This window comes from Sturnira hondurensis, unplaced genomic scaffold, assembly GCF_014824575.4.
Source record: "Sturnira hondurensis isolate 20B ecotype Veracruz unplaced genomic scaffold, ASM1482457v3 Scaffold0018877, whole genome shotgun sequence".
NCBI classification, from domain to species: Eukaryota; Metazoa; Chordata; class Mammalia; order Chiroptera; family Phyllostomidae; genus Sturnira; species Sturnira hondurensis.
Genome location: NW_028091508.1, coordinates 1,046,744 through 1,067,503, shown reverse-complemented (window position 1 = coordinate 1,067,503; position 20,760 = coordinate 1,046,744). Strand labels below are relative to the sequence as shown.

General features: G+C 46.3%; 1 protein-coding gene and 1 pseudogene across 4 annotated transcripts in view; both read left to right on the top strand.

Moving 5' to 3' along the window:
• The first annotated feature begins 2,489 nt into the window (after positions 1 to 2,489).
• The window catches only part of SCNN1B (sodium channel epithelial 1 subunit beta), a 57,007-nt gene continuing 38,736 nt past the window's right edge, over positions 2,490 to 20,760 (top strand). For 2 of the 4 annotated variants that reach the window (XM_037070644.1, XM_037070645.1), the window contains exon 1: positions 3,069 to 3,181. Coding sequence is in view for 1 of the 4 variants with exons in the window: in XM_037070643.1 (XP_036926538.1) it covers positions 10,393 to 10,399 (7 nt within the window). In the remaining 3 variants the exon portion in view is untranslated. Of the gene's footprint in view, positions 2,540 to 3,068; positions 3,182 to 10,377; positions 10,400 to 20,760 lie in introns of those variants that run through there. The other 2 variants (XM_037070646.1, XM_037070643.1) reach the window with 2 other exon arrangements.
• On the top strand, positions 11,492 to 11,624 carry LOC119004005 (uncharacterized; annotated as a pseudogene).

Here is a 20,760-nt window from a genome sequence, read left to right as displayed (position 1 = left end):
TCTTTCAAGAAGAACATGAGGTCAAAATTATTTTCCTAATAATACTAATAATACATGCCTTTTTATCATGTTGACCTTTGCACTGACAAAGCAACGGTGGGTAAAATTCAACAAGGCTGGATTTTCTTTATTCCAACTAAACAATGTACTGCACAAGATGGGGGGCCGAAGAAAATGTGAGAACCCACTTGTCTTTCATTAAGCCAGACATTAAAGAGATTTGCAAAAATGCTGAACAATGCCATTTTTCCCACTAATTTTTTTGGTTTGGAAAATATTCTCCATAAAGGCATTTTGTTTATGTTACCATAAAATGGATTAATTATTATTATATTTTAATATTTTGAAAGTGTCTAATATTTAAATTTCTAATATAGTAAGCATCAATAGATGTAACCCACATAAACAAAAACTGTCTGGGGTCTGCAATAATTTTTAAAAGTGCCAAAAGATCAAATTTTGAGAACTCCTATATTAGGAGTTCTTCAGAGAAACATATATGAAATAAAGTAAAAACAATTGGAACAATAAGAAGACACATAAAAATGTGGCAACAACGCTGAGTTCAAAGATCACAGTCTTTTTTAGAGAGATCAATTCTTTAAATACAAAAGTAATGGAATAATAGTCACTCAGGACCTCACAACCCACAACTAAATGTTAACATTTTGTAATATTTCCTTTTATTCTTTATATGAATTAATTAATTAAGCCTTCCAGCCAAAGTTAGAATCCTTTTGGTCCCCATCCCATTTCCAAACTCCTAGGTCACTATTACTGTGAATTTCAATGGTTTCTTTCCACTGTCTTTAGTTATAATTTTTTACAGTATATATAATTTTTATGCGCTTTAAATTTTTACTTGAAATAATTCATGTTGTACAAATTCATCTGCTGCATTTAAGTGCACGGTTTCTGGCTTAAGACTGCCTGGGTTCAAATCCCAACTCTGATGCTTCCTGTATGTATGACCTTGGGCACGTTACTCAACCTCTCCATACTCCAATTTATTTATCAATAAAACAAGGACAATACTGGTACCTATCCCATAGGTTATTGTGAGTTTTAATGTAAGTGCCTAGAACAGCAGCTTAGAATAAGCACAATAAAAGCATTTGCTGCTTTGGCTGCCATGGCTCAGTTGGTTGGAGCGTCATCCCATAACTGAAAGGTTTGGGGCTTGATTCCCTGACAGAGCACATAACTAGGTTGAGGGTTCAACCCCAGTTCAGGTGCATACAATCCCTGGTCCGAGTGTGTACCAGAGGCAACCAATTGATGTTTCTGTATTGCATCAGTGTTTCTCTCTCTCCCTTTCTTTCATCCTTCCTCTCTCTCTAAAAGCAGTGAAAAAAATATCCTCTGCCGTGAGAAGCAGTGAAAAAAGTAAAAAATAGTTAAATAAGTAAACCCTGGATGTTCTTATCATTATTCCAATCTCTTGCTTTTTTCACTCACAATTTTGAACTCTAGGAACATCCGTGTACATAGATGGAATATGTTTCTTGTTCAGTGCTGTATAGTATCACAACAAATAACCATTTGTTGTTTTATTATTTTTCTACTGAAAATGACAATAATAAACTTCTTTCTATTGTAGTTGTAGAGATTCATACATGTAAGGGGTTGACAAATTTTCTTCAGCAGGGCTCAGCCTCCCACAGGCTCAGTGTCTGCAGTAGACAGAATAATGACACACACACACACACACCCAATGTCTATGTCCTGATTTCCCAAAATTTGAAATATGTTAAGTTACATGGCAAGGGGGAATTAAGATTTCAAGAAAATAGAACTAAGGTTGGTTATCAGTTAACCTAGAAATGGGGAAATTATCTGGGTTATCTGGGTCAGCCAACTGCAATCACAGGAACTTTTTAAGTGGAACAGGGAGACAGAAGAGAGAGAAGCAGAGAGATGGCATGTGAGAAAATCTTGGCACAACATTGCTTGCTCTTAAGATAGAAGGAGGGGCCACAAGCCAAGGGATGCAGGCAGAATCTAGAAGCTGGAAAAGACAAGGGAGTAGATTCTCCCCTGGAGCCTCCAGAAGGAGCACAGTCCTTCCTACCATTTCTTTATTTCTGACCTCCAGAACTGTAGAAATAATAAATTTGTGCATATTAAGCCAGTGCCTTTGTGGTCATTTGTTATGGCAATGAGTGAAAAGAAACAGTCTCTCAACGGCAGAATGCAGAAGGCTGACATTTGGGGTTTGCTGTGCATGTAGAACACGAAAACCCATGTGTTACAGATACTGGCAGGAAAATAGCTGAAATGATAGTCCATGGAAACTTGACCTGATGGAGTTAAGAGAGGGAAGAAGGAAGTGAGTCTGAGGAAAGGGGAGGGCCCAGCAATGCACTAAAGCCAAGAGTGTAGTGGGAGTCACTGGGAGGAAGTCAGGAATTCAACCACCAGGTAGGCTGATTGAATTCCTGATGCAGAGGTGGGGCTCTCTAGGGATTACAGGGATCTGGGAAGGACCTTGGAGGGGTGACTGAGGCTAAGGGAAAGAGAGGGTGGGGGGGGAGCAGAGGTGAGCCAACTCAGAGGTGGAATGAGGCACAGGGATATTTCTGGAGAAATCAGGGGTAGGAGCCTGTTCTAAAATCCCCACCTGTCCCAGAGAACCATCTGTGCCTGTGGGGGTGTGTATGTGATGGGTGTGCAGTTGCACGGGTGTATGTGTTCAGGGACACCTCCAGGTAGGTTGGAGTGTTGTAGGTGGCATGTGATGAGCCGCAGGGAAATGTGGGGGAGAGTGGTCTGTCTAGGGGACATGCGGATGAGGGGTCCCCTGTGCGCACAGTTGTGGAACGTGTAGGTATCCAAATGTGCCGAGGGGAAGAATGGGAATGTGTGCGTTGGTGGTACAGTTTGGAGTGTTGAGTGTGCGTTGATGTAGCATGCGGGTTAGTGTGTGGAACCACAGTTTGGTGGGGAAGAGGGGAAGAAAGAGGGGCCAAAGGAGGAGGCCGGGGAATCTGGCTAGTGCCCTTGGCTGGGCCTTGGGCTCCACCAAGCTCCGCCCATGGCCGCTCCCGGGCTTCCCCGCCCCTTCTCCTGCTAGCTCTCCGCCCCTGTTGCCGAGCTCTTCCAGCCCTCTGTCCTTATCCACTTCGCTGCTGCTGTGCCCTGCGTGCGCATCCTAGCCACCTCCAGCTGCCGCGAGAAGCAGGTATGACAGCAAACACCACCCCCCCGCCCCCCGCAAGCGCAGGTGTGGCCCCTGGCCCTGAGCAACTGCGGCTCGCGCCCTTCCCTGTCCGCTCTCCAGTTTCTAATCCGGGGGCTCTCAAACCCTGCGGGGACCCAGAATCTGGGTGCGGGAGGTGTACTGCGGGGTGAGACAAGTTCCTGGAGTGTGGGGTGAGGGAAGCGGCGACTCCCAGGAGCTTCTGGGGCGGCAGAGAGGGAGGAGGGGCGCGGTCAAGCGTCATTCAGGAGGATGACAAGAGGGACACTTGGGAGCCGGATTTCGTGCTAGGCGCCGTGAAACACAGCTCTTTGTTGGAATGAACTGACTTCACCACACAGCATCACTGTGCAATACAGTGGTGGCCTTGACCACTGTATTGAGGGGAACACTGAGAGTCAGAGGGTGCAGAAGAGTCACTGGATCCCAGATTTAGCCCAGGGAGTCTGGTGCCAGAGCCTACCTGTGAAGCCACCTCAGGGGAAATGTGGTTGTATTCTCTGAGTGCCCCCTCTTGGGAGTGCTGGTAAGGAGGCCAGATCTGAACTCTTTCCCGTCTGTTCCCCAGAGAGGATATGTCCAGACGATGTCACATTAGTTTGGCATGCTGGGACAGGGTGCGCAGCAAGGAGCAGGGGCCTTCTAGTGGGGGAACTGAAGCATGGAGAAGTTTAGGGAGGAAGCAGCAGAGCCTCTCCTAACCATAGAAAACACAATAGTAGTCCTCCAGCAGGGAGAACTACTCCAGCAGGGAACCCTCAGCAGGGAACCCTCAGAATGAGGGGGCTTGTGAAGGCTCCCCCAGACCTAGGCATCCCTGTGGCCCTGACAATATGACATCCAGAAGTGACCCAACCTTCCTAACTACAGACTGTACACTTCCATGAGGAATGCATGGATCAATCCATGTGCCTTTGTCTATAACCTTCTAGACCTTTCGTACTCCCATAGAAAGCATGTGAATGGCATAGGAATGTTGTGCGTGGCTGTTTGATAGAAATGGCCTAATCCATCCATATTATTTGCCAACTTGGCTTCTTCCTCCCCCCAGTTATCATTTCCTTGCAAGTTATGCATGTTGCTGCATGTAAATCTAGCTTGTTTATTTTCACTGCTGCGTAGGTTTCCACCCTGGCTGCGCCTCCCAGTGGGCTTTAAGGTCATAAAAATGGGGGAACTGGTTTTTATTTCAGCCTTTTGTATAACTGATACCTCTGAGTTAAGTAAGAGTTCTTTGCTCTTCGTCCTAAACTAACACCATGAGGTCTGAATCTGGGGGACAAAATCTCCTAATCTCAATTGCACACACACATGTATGTATACATGTATATATACATGCACACGTGTACTCCCAGGCCTACACATATACACGTGCACACATCCATACCTGTATGCACTACACACACATTCATGGTGCACATACACATACCTCTGTCCTGTCTGGCCATGGACAAGGACAAACACAACAGCCCCTCTAGCTGTGGTCCCTCTAGGTGAGCCCCTGAGACAGCCAGGCCACAAGGTCTGCCGGTCTGGGCCCCAGTAAGCAGAGTTCCCGTAAGGTATCACATCCCCGGCTTCTCTCTAGATACTCCTCATGTTACCCCGCCCTCCAACAGGAGACTGAGGAGTTAGGAAGCATGGTGACAGACAGGAGTATCCAGAGTCCCATTGGTGTACTGCAGACTGCTCAGGTCCAGGCTGTGTCAGGAGAGTCTGCTTGCTCTGGAATGTGTGCCAGGTCCATGAAATATTTATGGGAATGCCTGGTAACAGCCAGCTGGAGAAAAGCTGGAGTCAGAGATGCTTGGTTGTGATACCAGTATCACAATGCCAGCTCCACCCCTGCCCAGCTAGGACAATTCCCTTCCCCTGCCTCAGTCACATTTTTCTCATCTGCAATATGGGGGTGGTGACAATGGCAACTTCCCAAAACGTTGAGAGGGTCAGTGAGATGAGGAAGCACAACATTTAGAACATTGTCAGCACCAAATGAGCAGGAAGTCTTGTCCTGGACAGGGCAGATCTGGAGATGGCCCTGGGGTGAGGTGATGCTCAGAGCCACCATTTGGGACCTCATCCACACCCCAAGTGCAGGCAGAGAATCCTGAGTGCTGAGTGGGACTGAGGGTGAGGGTTTCACTTGTTGAGATCCAAGCCCAGCTCTCAGTTGAGTCCAGAATTGTCAGGGCACCTACAAAGGGCCTACCGTGTGTCCACCCCTAAGCCAAGCTACAAAAATGAAGTCAGACAAGTTCCCACCTTCAAGATACAGGAAACAGCAGAAGTCACAAAGGACCTGTGGGCAGCTTTTATGAGAACTATGCACCTTTAAAAACTTTGGTTTACTCCCAAGATTTTTTAAAAAATGAGAGATGCCATATAAAACTCTTTCTAGGTCCTCTTGAGAAAAGAGGACAAGCAAAGTTGACAACTCTGGGCTCAACACATGGCCCCCCACTCTGATGGGGCAGGTAGTACTTTCCAGAGCGCCTCGGTCTCCACGTGTCCCACTCCTCATTCTTAAAGAGCAGTATAATGTCAAAATTAATAACACCAACACCACAGCCAGCTTCTATGTCCCAGCTCTGACACAGATGTGGTCTAAGGCAAACTACTTAGCATTTTTGTGACTCAGTTTCCTTATATGTAAAAGATGGGTAGTAAGTAACATGTCTCTAAGGGTTATTTTAAGCATGAAATGAGTCAACAACTCTTACAGCAGTGCCTGGTGCATGGTCAACACTGTCTTAGTGTTAATGTTGATAGTGGTGGTATTAGCTGCCTGGTAATTTGTAGTCCAAATTGTACTCCATATAAAATACTGTGGAAGTACAAGTAAAGGAAGAAGGAAGGGAGAGAAGGAAAGTAACACTTTGAGCTCCTTCTTCAAATAACAGGCTTCAACCCTAGATATTTTCTTCTGCCCATGGACAGGAAGAGGATGACATTTCAAAGAAGCAAAAGGAGGGAACTTCTAAGGTGGGTTTTGAAGGATGAATAGGAGTTTCTCTGGAGCAGTAGAGTGGAAAAGACACTCAGTGATAACAACCTTTACAAAGACCTGGAGGCATGACCAAGTGAAGCATGTTTAGGAAGTGACAAGTAGTCCAATGCGGCTTTCAGGTGAGGTCTCAGCATGTAGAGAGAGGTGGAAGATGAATCTGGGGAGACAGAAAGGGACCTTACAATCATGATGGGGCTTGTGGCAGGAAAAGGGATGCATATGTCCCGTGCAACTATTGCAGGCAGGTGCTGTTATAATCACCACCCCTGGAGTCCTCACATGCTCCTTGGGAATCAGGTGTTGTAATCCCCCATAGGCTCAGGGAGAGTGAGTCACTTCCCAAGAGCTCACACAGTGGGTCAGTGAGCTGGGGTCAGACCCCAGCTCTGTCTGATTCTAAAGCCCAGCCACTCTCTCTGAACCTCAGTTTTCTCATTGTAAATGGGAGACAAGACTAGTACACCCTACTGCAGAGATGTGCTGTGAGGATTAGATTAGAAGCACACAGCTGTGAGCACAGTCACTGGCACCTAGAAGTTGCTATTGTTTCTTTGATTGGAATGAGGCCTCTCAGTCTAACTCACACTACTGCCCAGCCTCAGACAGGGAAGCAGGGCCAGACAGCAAGTGACCTGGGCCAGAGGGTGTCCAGGTGTGGCCCCTAGGTCAGCAGCTTCAGCATCACCTGGAGCTTGTTAGAAATTCAGATTCTCAGGCCCACTCTAGACCTCCTGAGTCAGAGACTAGGGGGTAGGCCCAGCAATCTGTCCTTTAACCACCCCTCCACATCATTCTCATGCTTGCTAAAATTTTGGAATCACTGCCTAGATGGCTTCCTTCAAAAGAGATATCTCGACACCTGTATCCACTTCCCTATAAGAGTGGGTGGGTGGTGAGAGTTGTGTCCTCAGCAAAGACCCAAGCTGGAAGCAATGTCCTAAGACAGGGCACATGTTCCTCTGCTCTGGAGGCTGGACAGACTCATTTCTTTACAGGTAGGAAAGTCACCGAGGGCCTAGTGGAGGACCAGGGTTTTCATTCCTTAGAAGTTGCTCTCCTTCCTCTTCTTGCAGCCTCTAGTTTGCCCACCTTGAGGGCCTGGAGCAACATTTCATTTTCAAAGGAGCTGTTTCTGGATGAAGAATTCCCTGGGCAGCTGAGGACTCATCACTCTCATTAAAAGCTTGTTATTAGAGGCTCTCTGTGCCTGGGCACCTGTGTGGTCAGGCTCTTCATCCTCAACTCCCATGAGAATGTGTGTTCAGGCAGGTCCTGGGCAGTGGGGATGATCAATCCTATAATTCTGCATTGAGGACCATTAAGGAGGTCCCAGATCAACTGATAAGGAGCTAAGTCCAGGTTGGGGACAGTCACATCCTGCCGGAGGATCTTCAGTGGAGAAGCAGCCTCAGCCCCTTCAAACAATTGATCAGGAGTGAGGAGGCAGTACAGCCTATTGGGTAGATGCACAGGCTGTGCCTTAAAGATCAAAGTTGCTAGGTCTACCTACATAAAAATTAATATTTTTCCACCACCCAAAACAAAAATACTCATAAACACAGGCATATCAAACAAGTAAAATTACTTGCCACTTTCACAACCAAGAGTCAATTTCAAGGATAAAGAGCTCTTGCAAATCAAAAACCAACCACCCCATCAAAAAAGAAAAAATAAGAGTAAAGGATATGAATTAGGCTATTTACATAGAGAGAAGAACAGGTGGATTACAAACAGATGAAGAGATGCTCAACCATACTCCAAGAAAAGAAGTGCTCAAAACCACCTGGGTTCTGTTTTCCCCTTCCAGATTGCTGGGTAACATGTGTGTCAGTGGAGAAACCAGGACTCTCCAACTCTGCTAGTGGGAGCACAAACTTGGGTAACCTTGGGGGGAGTTAAGAGCATTGTCAGTATGTGGGATGATTCTGCCATTTCACATCTAGGACTGTCCCCAGCAGATGGATGTCCTTGCATGGAACACAACGTGCTGGAACAGAGATAGTATAGTATGTTAAGAGCAAATGATTAGAAATTGTCTAAACATCCATCAGAAAGGAACTAAGGGAGTTCAGGTCAAGATGGAGGTGTAGGTAGAAACCCTTCACTTCCTCACACAACCAAAAGGAGGATAACAACCAATCTAAAATCAATAAACACCCAGAAGCACCAGAAAATCAAACTGCGTGGAACTCCCGACAACCTAGGAATTAAAGAAAAAATCAACCAGAACAACCAGACCGATAAGGCCGACAGCCCAAACCAACTCAGAAAAACCTCGGGGAGTTGGCTGAGGGGCGGGGCTGACTGCCTAGCTAGGGAGAGCTGTGTGGGAGGGACTGACTTAAGGGGAAAACTGAAACTCAAAGCTGACTCTGGGCTAAGGCTGGGGTTGCCGCAGTGGAAGATACTTCCAGTCTGACAGGAGAATTTGTTGGAAAGAACGCTAGGACCAGCAGGCAAGCTGCATTGTTCCCTCTCTGGCCGCTGCCCCCCCCCCCCCACACACACACACAGGCAGCCCCAAAGCAGCAAAGAGAGTTGCCCAGCCTGGGTGAATACCTAAGGCCCCGCCCCCTTACAACCTATGAGCTGCACCAAGGCAAAGAAATATGGCCCAAATGAAAGAGGCAAAGCCTCAGAACTAAGTGATGAGGAGATTTCCAACCTATCTCATGGAGAATTTAAAGCCTTGGTCATCAAATGCTCACAGAACTGATTGAGCTTGGTCAAAAAATGAAAAAACAAATGAAAGATACCCAAAATGAAATAAAGCAAAATATTCAGGGAACCAACAGTGACAGAGTGGAAACCAGGACTCAAAGCAACGAATTTGGAACAAAAGGGAAAAACATCCAACCCGAACAGAATGAAGAAACAAGAATTCAAAAAAGTGAAGAGAGGCTGAGTGTTCTCTGGGACAACCCAAAATGTTCCAATGTCTGAATTATAAGGGTACCAGAAAAAGAAGAACAGCAGCAAGAAATTGAAAACATATCTGAACAAATAATAAAGGAGAACTTCCCCAATCTAGCAAAGGAAATAGACTTCCAGGAAATCCAGGAAGCTCAGAGAGTCCCAAAGAAGTTGGACCCAAGAAGGAACACACCAAGGCACATCATCATTACATTAGCCAAGATTAAAATGAAGGAAGGAAGCCTAGAGGCAGCGAGAGATCAGGGGACAGTCATCTACAAAGGACTTCCCATCAGACTGTCAGCTGATTTCTCAAAAGAGACCTTACAGGCAAGAAGGGGCTGGAAAGAAGTATTCCAAGTCATGAAATCCAAAGACCTACAGCCAAGATTGCTTTATCCAGCAAAACTTTCATTTAGAATGGAAGGACAGATAAAGTGCTTCTCAGATAAGGCCAAGTTCAAGGAGTTCATCATCACCAAGCCCTTATTATATGAAATGTTAAAGGGACTTACCTAAGAAAAAGAAGATAAAAAAATATGAACAATAAAATGACAAAAATTCACAACTATCAATGAATGAATGTAAAAGAAAAGAAAAACAATGAAAACAAAAACTAAGCAAACAACCAGAACAGGAACAGAATCAGAGAAATGGAGATCACGTAGAGGGAGTTCAGTGGGAAGGAGGCAGGGAGGAATAGGGGGGAAAAGGTACAAGGAAGAAGAAGCATAATTAGTAGGCATAAAATAAATGGGGAGAGATCAAAAATGGTATAGGAAACAGAGAACTCAAAGAATTTATATGTACAACCCATGGACATGAACTAAGGGGGTGGATGCTAGAGGGTTGGAGGGGCAGGGTGGAGGAGGGATAAAGGGGAAAAAATTGGGAAAACTGTAATAGCATAATCAATAAAAATACTTTTTAAAAGTTTAGGAAAAAAAGAAAAGAACAAAGTCCTGTATGTGTCAGAACAGCCACACAAGAGAATATGATGCAGCCATTTAAAGGAAAGCAGTAGCCCTGGCTGGTGTAGCTCAATCAGTGGATTGAGTGTGGCCCTGCAAACCAAACAACCGTGGTTCGATTCCCAGTCAGGGCACATGCCTGGGTTGCAGGCCAGTTCCCAGCAGAGGACCCACGAGAGGCAACCATACATTGATATTTCTCTCCCCCTCTCCTTCCCTTCCTCTTCTTTAAGAACGAAAGAAAGAAAGCAGTAGCTGTTGACCTGACTGGTATGACTCACTTGGTTGGGCATCATCCTGCAATGAAAGGTCCAGGCACATGCCTGGGTTGCAGGTTCATGTCCCCACTCTACCCCACTGGTAAATTTTTTATTAAAAAAAAAGAAAGCAGACGCTCTTTATGAAAGTATACCTCCCAAATGCACTGTTAAAGCAAAAATGCAAAATATAGAACAGTGTATAGGATTATGCTGTGTGTGTATTTTTAAAGGGGACTAGGTGGCATATATAGTGTATATATTAGTATATGCGCATTAAAATCTGGGGACACCCTTGAAGCTGGTGATAGTGGTTGACTTTGGGGAGGGAAGTTAACGATCTTATGTGAGAAAGAGGGTGACTCTTCAACGCACACAATTTGGTATTCTTTAGACATTTTCCATCCACATGTTTGTTATAATTATATCACACACATCTTCCACGTTATTCAAAATAAGCATAAGTTTTGAAATAAGGCTAATCTCTACATTGACCACTACCCAAATTACAAATTGTGTTTTCAAGTAGAATATAAATTAAGCTCTTAAAAAGGGATGACTTTGATCATAAATGAACAAATATTATGATTTCACTTACATGAGGGACCTAGACTAGGCACATTCTGGGAAACAGAAAATAGAATACAGGTTACCAGGGGCTGGGAGAGGGGAGAATCGGCAGTTGGTGTTTAATGGGTCTAGTGTTTCGTTCTGTTTGGGAAGATGAAAAAGTTCTGGAAATGGATGGTGGTGGTGGTTGCACAAAAATATGAATGTGCTTAACAGCATTGAAAAATACACTTAAGAGTTGTTTAAATGGTAAATTTTATGCTGTATCTTTTGCCACAAAGAAAACAGTGAGAGATGGCCAAAAAATAGAGGCTTTGATGTCAGATTGTTTGGGTTCTAGTCCTTGGTTCTGCCACCATTTAGCTGCGTGTACTTTTGATCAAGTGCATGTACTTCTCTAAGCCTCAGACTTCCCACCAGCAAATGGGGCTGTCGGAGAGCCCAGCTCACAGGAGTCCTGCAAGGATTGAGGAACTTTACCCATGTGCCGCTGGAACTACTACAGGAGGTCAGGATTAGCGTAGTAAGAAGGCTAGAACAGCCACTGGACCAAATATTAAGACCAGCAGACTCAAAGACTGTCCTTTCAGGGATCGTTTCTACAGTTCATTACTAGAGAAGTTTCTCTGAACATGTAGAGCACCTGAAACCATGAGAAGGAGGCACAGTGTTTAAAATAAAATTTTTTAAAAAGACCACATTCAGGTGAGACAAGTGTCTAGTGAGTTTGTAAAGCATCATCTTTCGGGGGTGTCCAAACTTTTGGTGACTCTGGGCCACACTGGAAGAAGAAGAGTTGTCTGGGGCCACACATTAAATACACTGCCACACCTAATCACAAAAAAAGTCTCATAATGTTTTAAGTAAATTTACAATTTTGTATTGGCCCGGATTCATAGCCATCCTGGGACGCATGCAGCCCATGGGCCACAGGTTGGACACCCCAATCACTTTGTCTTTGCAAAACTTAAAAATCATTTGTTTCCAAATGTAACTTACAAAATGCAGTGTCAGACACATTTTTCTTGGCTGTTGGGAATGCACAAAAGGTGCAGTGATTCTTAACCTGAGACCTGCTAACCTACAGAGCAATTTGAATCCTGGCTCTGTCACTTATGGGCTGTGTGACCTCAGGCAAATTACTTACCCTCTCTGTGCTTCTGTTGTGTGTGTGTGTGTGTGTGTTTTCTATTTATAAACTCAAGATGATACAAACTCTTACCTCATTAGGGGTGTTATAAGAAGTAAATGTGTCAAGTGCTTAGAAGAGTTCCTGGCACGCAGTGAGTCCTAAATAAATGTTTGTTAAATTCATTGAAATAAACCCGAAAGCCTTACCAATTTTGTTTTTAAAATGAATTTATTTTTTACAGTAAGGAGACAGTGTTCTAGCCAAGACATAGTCATGGGGCCAAGCTGAACCTGCAGGACTTCCCAGGGGTGGGTTTACTGGCAGGTGGCTTGAGGAGTCTGAAGTGAGGAAAGGGGTGCCCAGCTGAGGGGGAGCAGTAAGAGACTGAGGCTCTGAAGGGTTCGAGAACTTGCCAAGACGGCACACAGTTACAACAGAATGTGAATTCAGCCCCAACTTTCTCCTCCTCCCCCGGGCCTCTCTAACTGGGAATCACGGCTGGTGACTTGCAGACCTCAGGGACAATTCAGACAGCTTTGCTTCCTCCTGTTGCTCCAGAGAGCTCACTCTCAAGCAGAGAGATCCGAAAGGAGGGTTAAGATCTGGGAAGTCAGGTGCACCCCCCTTCAGGAGCTATATCTGACCTGGTTCCATCAAGGGCCTTAAGCAAGGGCTGGGTTGCAATCTCCCAAAATGAGCTCCCCACTACCTCAAGCTGATTCCTGAAATTCCGCTGTGGATCTTGCACCTATGTCTATGTGTGACGTTTGTTGATTTTCCTGGTTGAAAGGTACCACCCCCAACTTAGGAGGTATCACCTTGGTCCTTTCTCAGTGGTTTGCAAGGGAGTGAAAAGAATTTGGATAGAGCCCTCACTGGTGTGGCTCAGGGGATTGAGTGCCAGCCTGCAAACCGGAAAGTCTCCAGTTCAGTTCCCAGTCAGGGCACATGCCTGGATTGTGGGCCAGGTCCCGGGTTGGGGGCACGTAAGAGGCAACCAATCACTGATGTTTCTCTTTCTCCCTCCCGTCCCCTCTCTCTATGAATAAATAAATAAATAATACATAAATAAGAATTTGGATAGAGACTTTGGGGAGTTTGGTCAGTGAGAGAAGCCGCAGAGAACTTTCAGCATCCGAGGCTGTTGACCGAAGGACCCTTTTGAAGGACTGTTTTAGACACTGGGGTGATGTGAAATGTTTAGACGTGTGGCTGACACAGGGTTGGTGCTCCCTAGTGGAAGAAGGGGCCACTTACTGAGCCAGTGGGTCCCTGGAGAGACAATTCTAGTCCTCAAAACATTACTGCCAAGGTTTAAGGGTTTAAATCCTCCCAGATTCCATAATTTTTCTTAGGGAATTTATGTTAACAACTTAAGAGTTTGGTGCCCTGGTTGGTGTGGCTCAGTGGATTGAGCAGCCAGCCTGCAGATCGAAGGGTCTCTGACTTGATTCCCGGTCAGGGTGCATGCCTGGGTTGCAGGCCAGGTCCCCACCAATTGCAGGAGGCTACCCATTGATATACCTCTCCCACATCAGTGTTTCCTCTCCCTCTCTTTCTCCCTCCTCCTCCCTCTAAAAATAAATAAGTAAAATCTTTTAGAAAAAAAGAATCTGGGAGTCAGACAGGCTGGAGCTGGAGCTCAGCTGTGTGACTGTGCAAGAAGACACTGAACCTTTGAACCCCAATCCTGGCCTGTGGACGGGGACAATGATAGTACCTCCCTCACGTGCCTGCTGAGGTATCAGCAAGCTCAAGACACACCACCTGAGCTCAGTGGCTGCTGGCAACTGACCCCCCAGCTACTGACCCCACCTGTCTCACTGCTCTGATTAACTCTAGGAATGCTGCTTTGTCCTTGCCCCACTTGGAGAAAGGATTGAGGGTGGAGCCATAGGAGGAGAGGCCTGGGGCTGAAAGACACAAACACTTGCCCCTGTAGAATTCAGAGAAAGTTTAAAGATGGCAATCAGGGCCTGGGTGTGTGTGTCAAGGGAGGGGTGATGGTCAAGAGGAGAGCATACTGGGTTTGCAACTTGCTGGCCGCTGGAGAAGGAGCCTGTCCAACACCAGAAGACAGATGATACTCTGGCCAAGGGGTGCTAGGCAGGTGCGTTAAGCACAGAAGGCAAAGCATGGTAGTGCGGGGGGGCAGTATGGGGCCCATTTCCCTGCATCAGGGATTATTAAGGGACTGTTTCCTGAATGCTGCAACACTAGCTCACAGGAATTTAAACTCCTAGAGAACAAGGATTTTTTTTTTCTGTTTTGTTCCCTGCTTCACAGGGAACAAAACAGGGCTGCTTCTGCAGCCCCAGCTCTCTGTAATGCTCAATGAATATTTGTCAAACAAATGAGTGGTGAATAGCTGCATAGATGAGTGCCAGCAATGATGAGCAAGCCACATGTCTCAGCCACCGGGAGACTCCTCAGCGCCCTACCCTGAGACACACTCTCCAACCACATTCTGACTCCTGAACTTCCACTGGGGCCCACTAATGGCGCTAGGCCTGAGGTGGCTGAGCAGTGTTCCTATTGAATCTTATGATGTAGTTGGCTGAACCCCTGACCTAAAGATCTTTCCCTGCCACATCTTGTTCCTTCCAGGATGTGTGGCCACTGCATGTCATTTTGTTTGCTTACACACAGCAATGAACAGCCTCAGCCTCTAGTAAAGTTTATCAAATAAATGCTCATGGGGTGCATGTGGCTTTCTCAATAATAAGAAGAAGAAGAAGAAGTGTTTTTTTAAGTATATGCTACCTACCAGGCACGTGTGTTATGTTATGGGATTCTTTGTGCAATCACGAAGGTTAGGTTCAAATATTCTCCCCCAGGGACACACAGAGAAACTAAGCTCTTTCACGGCACCATCTCGCTGTATACCTCCAACAGTCCAGTGAAACAGTGCATGCAATTGTCTGCATTTTGCAGATAAGGAAGTAGTTTCAGAGAGGTTAAATAACTTGTTGAGGTCATACAGAGCTGCAAATGATAGGGCTGGGATTCTAACCCAAGCAGAGCTCACTCTGCTCACCCCGCCTCCCAGTTGCCAGGTGTCATCTGAAAGGTGACTATAAAGAAGAGAGGAAAGGTTTACTCCATGACAGGGCTCTTGACGGCCTTGGTCCACGTGTGGCCACAGATAAAGTTTCAGCTGTTCCCTGCCTCAAGACCTGCCCTGTCTCTGTGTGGGTGAAGATCCTAATTGCCCCCAACAGTGAGGCCATGCCAGTGCCCCTCTTGCATGTGGCTGTGGGCAGTATCCCCTCACCTTCTGGGACACCAGATTCTCAGCTTCCATATTTCCCTGGGGGCCAGGGAGATGGCCATCCACAGAGCCTGAGGCCAAGGCTCAGAACAGCCAAGCTGGATTTCAGAGGCTGGCAAGAAGCAGGAATCAAGGGAGAAAAACTTCATCCTCTTTCTCTTCCTTCTCTGATTCACACCTTTCACCTAGTGTTGAAAGAGGAAGGTTTCTTTTCACTTCATCTTAGCCAAAAGGTCCAGAAGTGGTGGGAGAAGGGTTTATTCAATAAACCCCAATGCCGTGGAACCCACTCTGGAAGTTCAGGGCACAGGGAGCCCAGCTGAGCCAACACTAATAGAAAAAGGCATGGTGAGCCACGTTTTGCCTATTATCTCGTCTAATTTGGACAATAGCTCTGTCAAGTAGGAACATGATTGGTATCATCATTATCATCACTGCCATCACCACCACTATCATCATCCCCATCACCCCCATCAACATTATTACCCTCACCATCACCACCAACTTCATCATCACTGCCATCCCCAACATCCCCACCATCTGCAGCCACAATATTATGGACGTGACTTCCCAGACCCAATGTCCAATCTGCAGATGGTAAGACAGACCCAGAAGACATGACACATCCATCTTCTAGAGAGATTAAGAGTTTGGGCTCTAGGGTCTGATAGATGCAAATTTGACTCTTAGTTTTGACACTTTCTAGCTGTGTGACTTCAGGCAAGTGACCGGAGTCTACATCTGTAAAATCAGGCTGATCACAATCCCTGCATCATGGGGCTGTGATGAGGGTCACAGGAGCTAGTGCATGCAAAGTGCTGGGCCCAGCTCAAATCATAAAAGGAAATAAACACAGGAGAACACTCTAGCAAGGGGAACCACAGTTAAGGGGAGAGCTTGGGACATTTGGTGGGGAGCTCCCAGCCCCTCTGAATGTTGAGTGGCAGGTACTGCCCAGCCAGTGTAAGAACAGCATGGAGGGCCAGCACAGGGCAGCTTGGCGGTAGGACTGAAGAGATCACTCAGCGGCCCATTTTTCCTCCATAAAAAGCCAGCGTGTGGAGGGGTGTGAAGGACAGCTATCTCCTGGAACAGGGATAAGAGTTCAGAGCTGGAGCTTCTACCTGTCCAGTCTGGGTGAGACCAGGGAAACAGGATCTTTTTCCATGCTGGATAGAGGAGGTTCCAGCAAGAGCCAGCCACTCCCTCTCCTGACCCAAAGGGTTTTCCAAAACTGCCAGCCCAGGCCTCCACCGTCCATTGTGCCATTTCCTTCTGGGCCCTTCCATCTTTTTGTTGGTAGGTTTCTGAACAGCAATAACGGTGGGTACCTAAAGTCAATCCTACAATCCTACGTCAGTCAACCCTGATCATTTCACTTCCAGGCTCCAGGGCTGCCACGAACAACTGTGTGGGCTGTGTGCCGCACAGCTCCAGGGGTGTCATTCAGGCAGAATACATTGTGAATGGTATCCCCTAGAGTTGTGCAGTACACAGCCCTGTGGGGTAGCTCTGTAAGCCTCCTTCTTCCTGGAGACAGTACAGAATAGATCTTGGGTGCCCCAGATCTGGATGCATTCAAGGCAGAGAAGACTGAGCAACAACATCTGCCAATCATGACAGAGAGAGCCTTGCTGTCCAAGGCTTGTCATTGAAAAGGTTGTACCTGGGGATCGCAGTGACCAGTGATGGAGATGGATTACTGATTGTCCTTAACGTAGATTATTGAGAAACAATGTAGCATAGTGGCTATAAGAGCAGGCACTGGAGTCAGACAGGCAGACGTTGGTTCAGTTCAGCTCTAATGCTTTCACTGTGTGACTTTGGGCAAATCACTTGACCTCTCTGTGCCTATTTCTTCATCTAAAAAATGGGTTTATAATAATGGGCATGAGTATACCCTAGTCCTGCCTCTCAGGTGGAGCTACCGTGAGAAGAAAAAAAGTGATTCAGGTAAAGCTCTAAGCATAGTGTACACTTGGTAGTTAAATGGTCACTTCGCTTAACGGTCAGTGACATCACCAGCCAGGGAGGTGGGGCTTAGACTGGCCCATTGGAAGGCAGCTCTCTGAAACCCTGCCTGGGCAATGAAGGATTTGGGGCCCAATCTGAAGTCTTTGGCCCAGAGCCAGATCAAGCCAGTGTTTGATTGGAATTTGTCAACATAGCTTTTTCATAATCAGGTGCTATTACAGTTTCAAAGATTGTGTGGGGGAGAGTGTGCGGGCCAATGCTGGGAAGGAAAAGGCCTGAAGTCCCAGGTTTCCATGCCCTCAATTCCTTCCTCTAAACCAGAGGTCAACAGTCTGTAGCTCCCAGGCTAAGTGCAGTCCTCTACCTGTTTTTGTGCAACCTATGAGCTAAGAATGGTTTTTCCATGGCTGGTAAAAAAAAACAGGAGAGAAATAATATTCTATGACACATGCAAATGGCATGAAGTTCAAATTTCAGGTTTCATAAATGAAGTATTATGGAAGCACACCCACACTCCATCACTTAATGTTACCTGTGGCTGCTTCTGAATTACAGTGGCAGCACACAGCTGCCTCCAAAACCATGTGGTACACAAAGTCTAAACTATTACTGCTTGGTCCTTCACTAAACAGTTTGCTGACCCCTACTCTAGCACATGGTTCCCAAACTCTGCTGCATGTTAGAGTTACCGGGAACTTTTTTAAAGAGGTTTTTTATTTTATTTATTTGTTTTTTATTTTTTATTTTTTAATTCTCACCCGAGGACACACTTAGAGGGGAAGGGAGAGAGATAGAGGGAGAGAAACATCTATGTGAAAGAGAAACATGGGTCAATTGCCACTCATACATGCCCCAATCAGGTACAGAACCTGCAACCTAGGTGTGTGCGCTGACTGGGAACTGAACCCACAACCTTTCGGTTAATGGGGTGACACTCTAACTGAGCCACAATGGCAAGGGCTGCCAGGAAGTTTTTACAAGCTTAATGCTTAGGTCATGTCCTAAACAAAGTAAGTCAGACTCTGTGGGGGTTGAGCCAGGCATGAGATCCACTATGCAGCTGAGTTTGGGAACCTCTGTCATAGCCCCTACTGTGTGCCTCCTGCCTCTCCTGGGAGGGCTGAACCAAGCTCAGAAAGCTTGCCCAGAATTTAAGTACCTCTTTGCTCCAAGGCCTGTGGGCAGGGTTGTAGGTTGGCCCCCAGGGGCCTTATTTTGTGTGACCCACACAGTAATTTTTAAACAATAAATTTGCCTCTTTTTAAAAAGGTTTTATTTATTATTTTTAGAGAGAGGGAAAGGGAGAAAGAAAGAGAGGGAGAGAAACATCAGTGTATGGTTGCCTCTTCTGTGCCCCCTACGGGGGACCTGGCCCGACCCCAAGCAGGTGCCCTGACTGGGAATCAAACCAGTAACCCTTTGGTTTGCAAGCCAGTGCTCAATCTATGGAGCCACACCAGCTAGGGCCCATGCAGTAATTTTTAAAGTTGGAAATTTCACTATGGCATCTGGGTTCAGATATTCTGGAAGCCCCCAATTCCAAGTGGCAATAATCCTCTGGATCTGACTCAGCTTCATTGTTTAACATTGCCCGCTTGGTCCTTGAAAGCATTTGAGTTCAAGTACCCTGACTTAACAGTAAGGAAGTCTAGCCCAGCACACTTCAAATTTTAACATGCACACGTGTTCCTGGGGGCTTAGATTCCAATTCAGCAGGTCATGTGGGCCCACATGTTGTATCTCTAACAAGCTGCTAAATGATGCTGATCTGGAGGGCCTGGTAGTTTGAGTAGTTAGGCTGCAGACTATGGTTCTCAAATTTGGTATGGCCCAGAGTCTCCCAGGGGGTTGTTCAAACTCAGTTTCTGATTCAGGAGGCCTGGCATGAGACCTGAGGATTAGCCTTTGTAACAAGTGTCCAGGCAATGCTGCTGCAGCTTGTCAGGAGCCAGACTTTGAGAACCACTGCTCTAGGCTGTGTGCTTGACCCACTGGCTCACACCTAGGGCAGGGGGCTCAAGGATCTCCCAGACAGCAGGGTCTTTATTCCATCCAACGATGTCAGAAGCCCTTCTGTTGCCAAGGAAGTCAGGCCTTTCTCGGCTTCTTCAGTCAACTGTCTCCATGACTGGTCAAGCAGTTTCTTTCAAGTTCAAACCCACAATTTAATGCAACTGGAGCCTGGAGATGGCAGGATTTTCTCCCCCACGGAGGTCTCACATTAGATACTACAGGTGGCACTGCTCAAACAGATTTGAACCCCAGATATGGGGTCTTGGGTGGGCCCAGGCCTCCAGCCAGAGAGCAGGTGGGAAGAGGCCACACCCCGGAGATATCTGTGGCTGCTGCAGCTTCAAGAGCACTGGCAAGGCCCTCTTGAGGGTCAGGCTGGGCCCAATGCCATCCATTGCAACTGCCTTGAACAAGAATGACCACCCTGGCCAGGACCAGTTTCCCAGAGTCCTTGAACCTGAGAGGGCTCCATCCAGGTGGCTGGATCTGGATGGCTGAACTAGTGTTGATCAGAGATTATGTATTATTTAATTCTCTTCCTGGACCCTTCCTGGCAGACCAGCTGCCTCACAGGGGCTCTGAGTTGGCTCGAGAAGTCCCTGCCCATTGGCCACCCCTGGCAGAGCCATGCGACAGAATGGCATGTGGGGCCTGGCCCCTGAGGTGGCGAGGCTTGGGCAGCCCTTTTGCAAGCCCCAGCCCTCCACGCACCAGCAGGGTGACCTTCGGCAGTGGCTGCTCTGTGGAGGGGCGATAATGACACCTTGCAGGACTGAATGGAGGATTAAATGAGATGGTGTGTGGGTAAAGTGCTGAGGCAGCATCTGGCACACATTAGGTGCTCAACAAATGGTGGGTGCTGCTATCAACATAATAATAGATATTAGTTATGATTATTTAGTTATGTGAACTGCTCTACCCCAGCCTCCCTCCCATTCTCTGCAGCCTGGTAGACAGAACAGCTTGCTTATGTGCAAAAAAGTACCTATTTGGCCACAAATAGTCAACTCCTGTTTAAGTGCCTACTATGTGCTGGCCATGGTTCTAGGCCAGTGACATTCAGTATAAATATAACACAAGCCCAAGTCTGACCCACATAAGCAACTTCAAATTTTCTGAAAGCCACATTTTTTAAGTGACAGGAAAAAAGAAACAGGTGAAAATAATTTTAATATATTTCATGGAACCCCTATATTCAAAATATCATCACTTGAACGTGTCATCAATATTAAAAGTTATTAATGATATTTTTATGGTCGACACATCTTTTTAAAATTTTAATTGTGGTAAACAATTTAAAAAACCAAAAAATTTACCATCTTAACCATTTCTAAGTGTACAGGTCGGTGGTATTAACCTCATTCACATTGCCATGCAACCATCTCCACCATCCATCTCCAGAACTTTCTCAGTAGCTTCTGCCTCTCTCTTTCATACAATGTCTTTGAGGTCT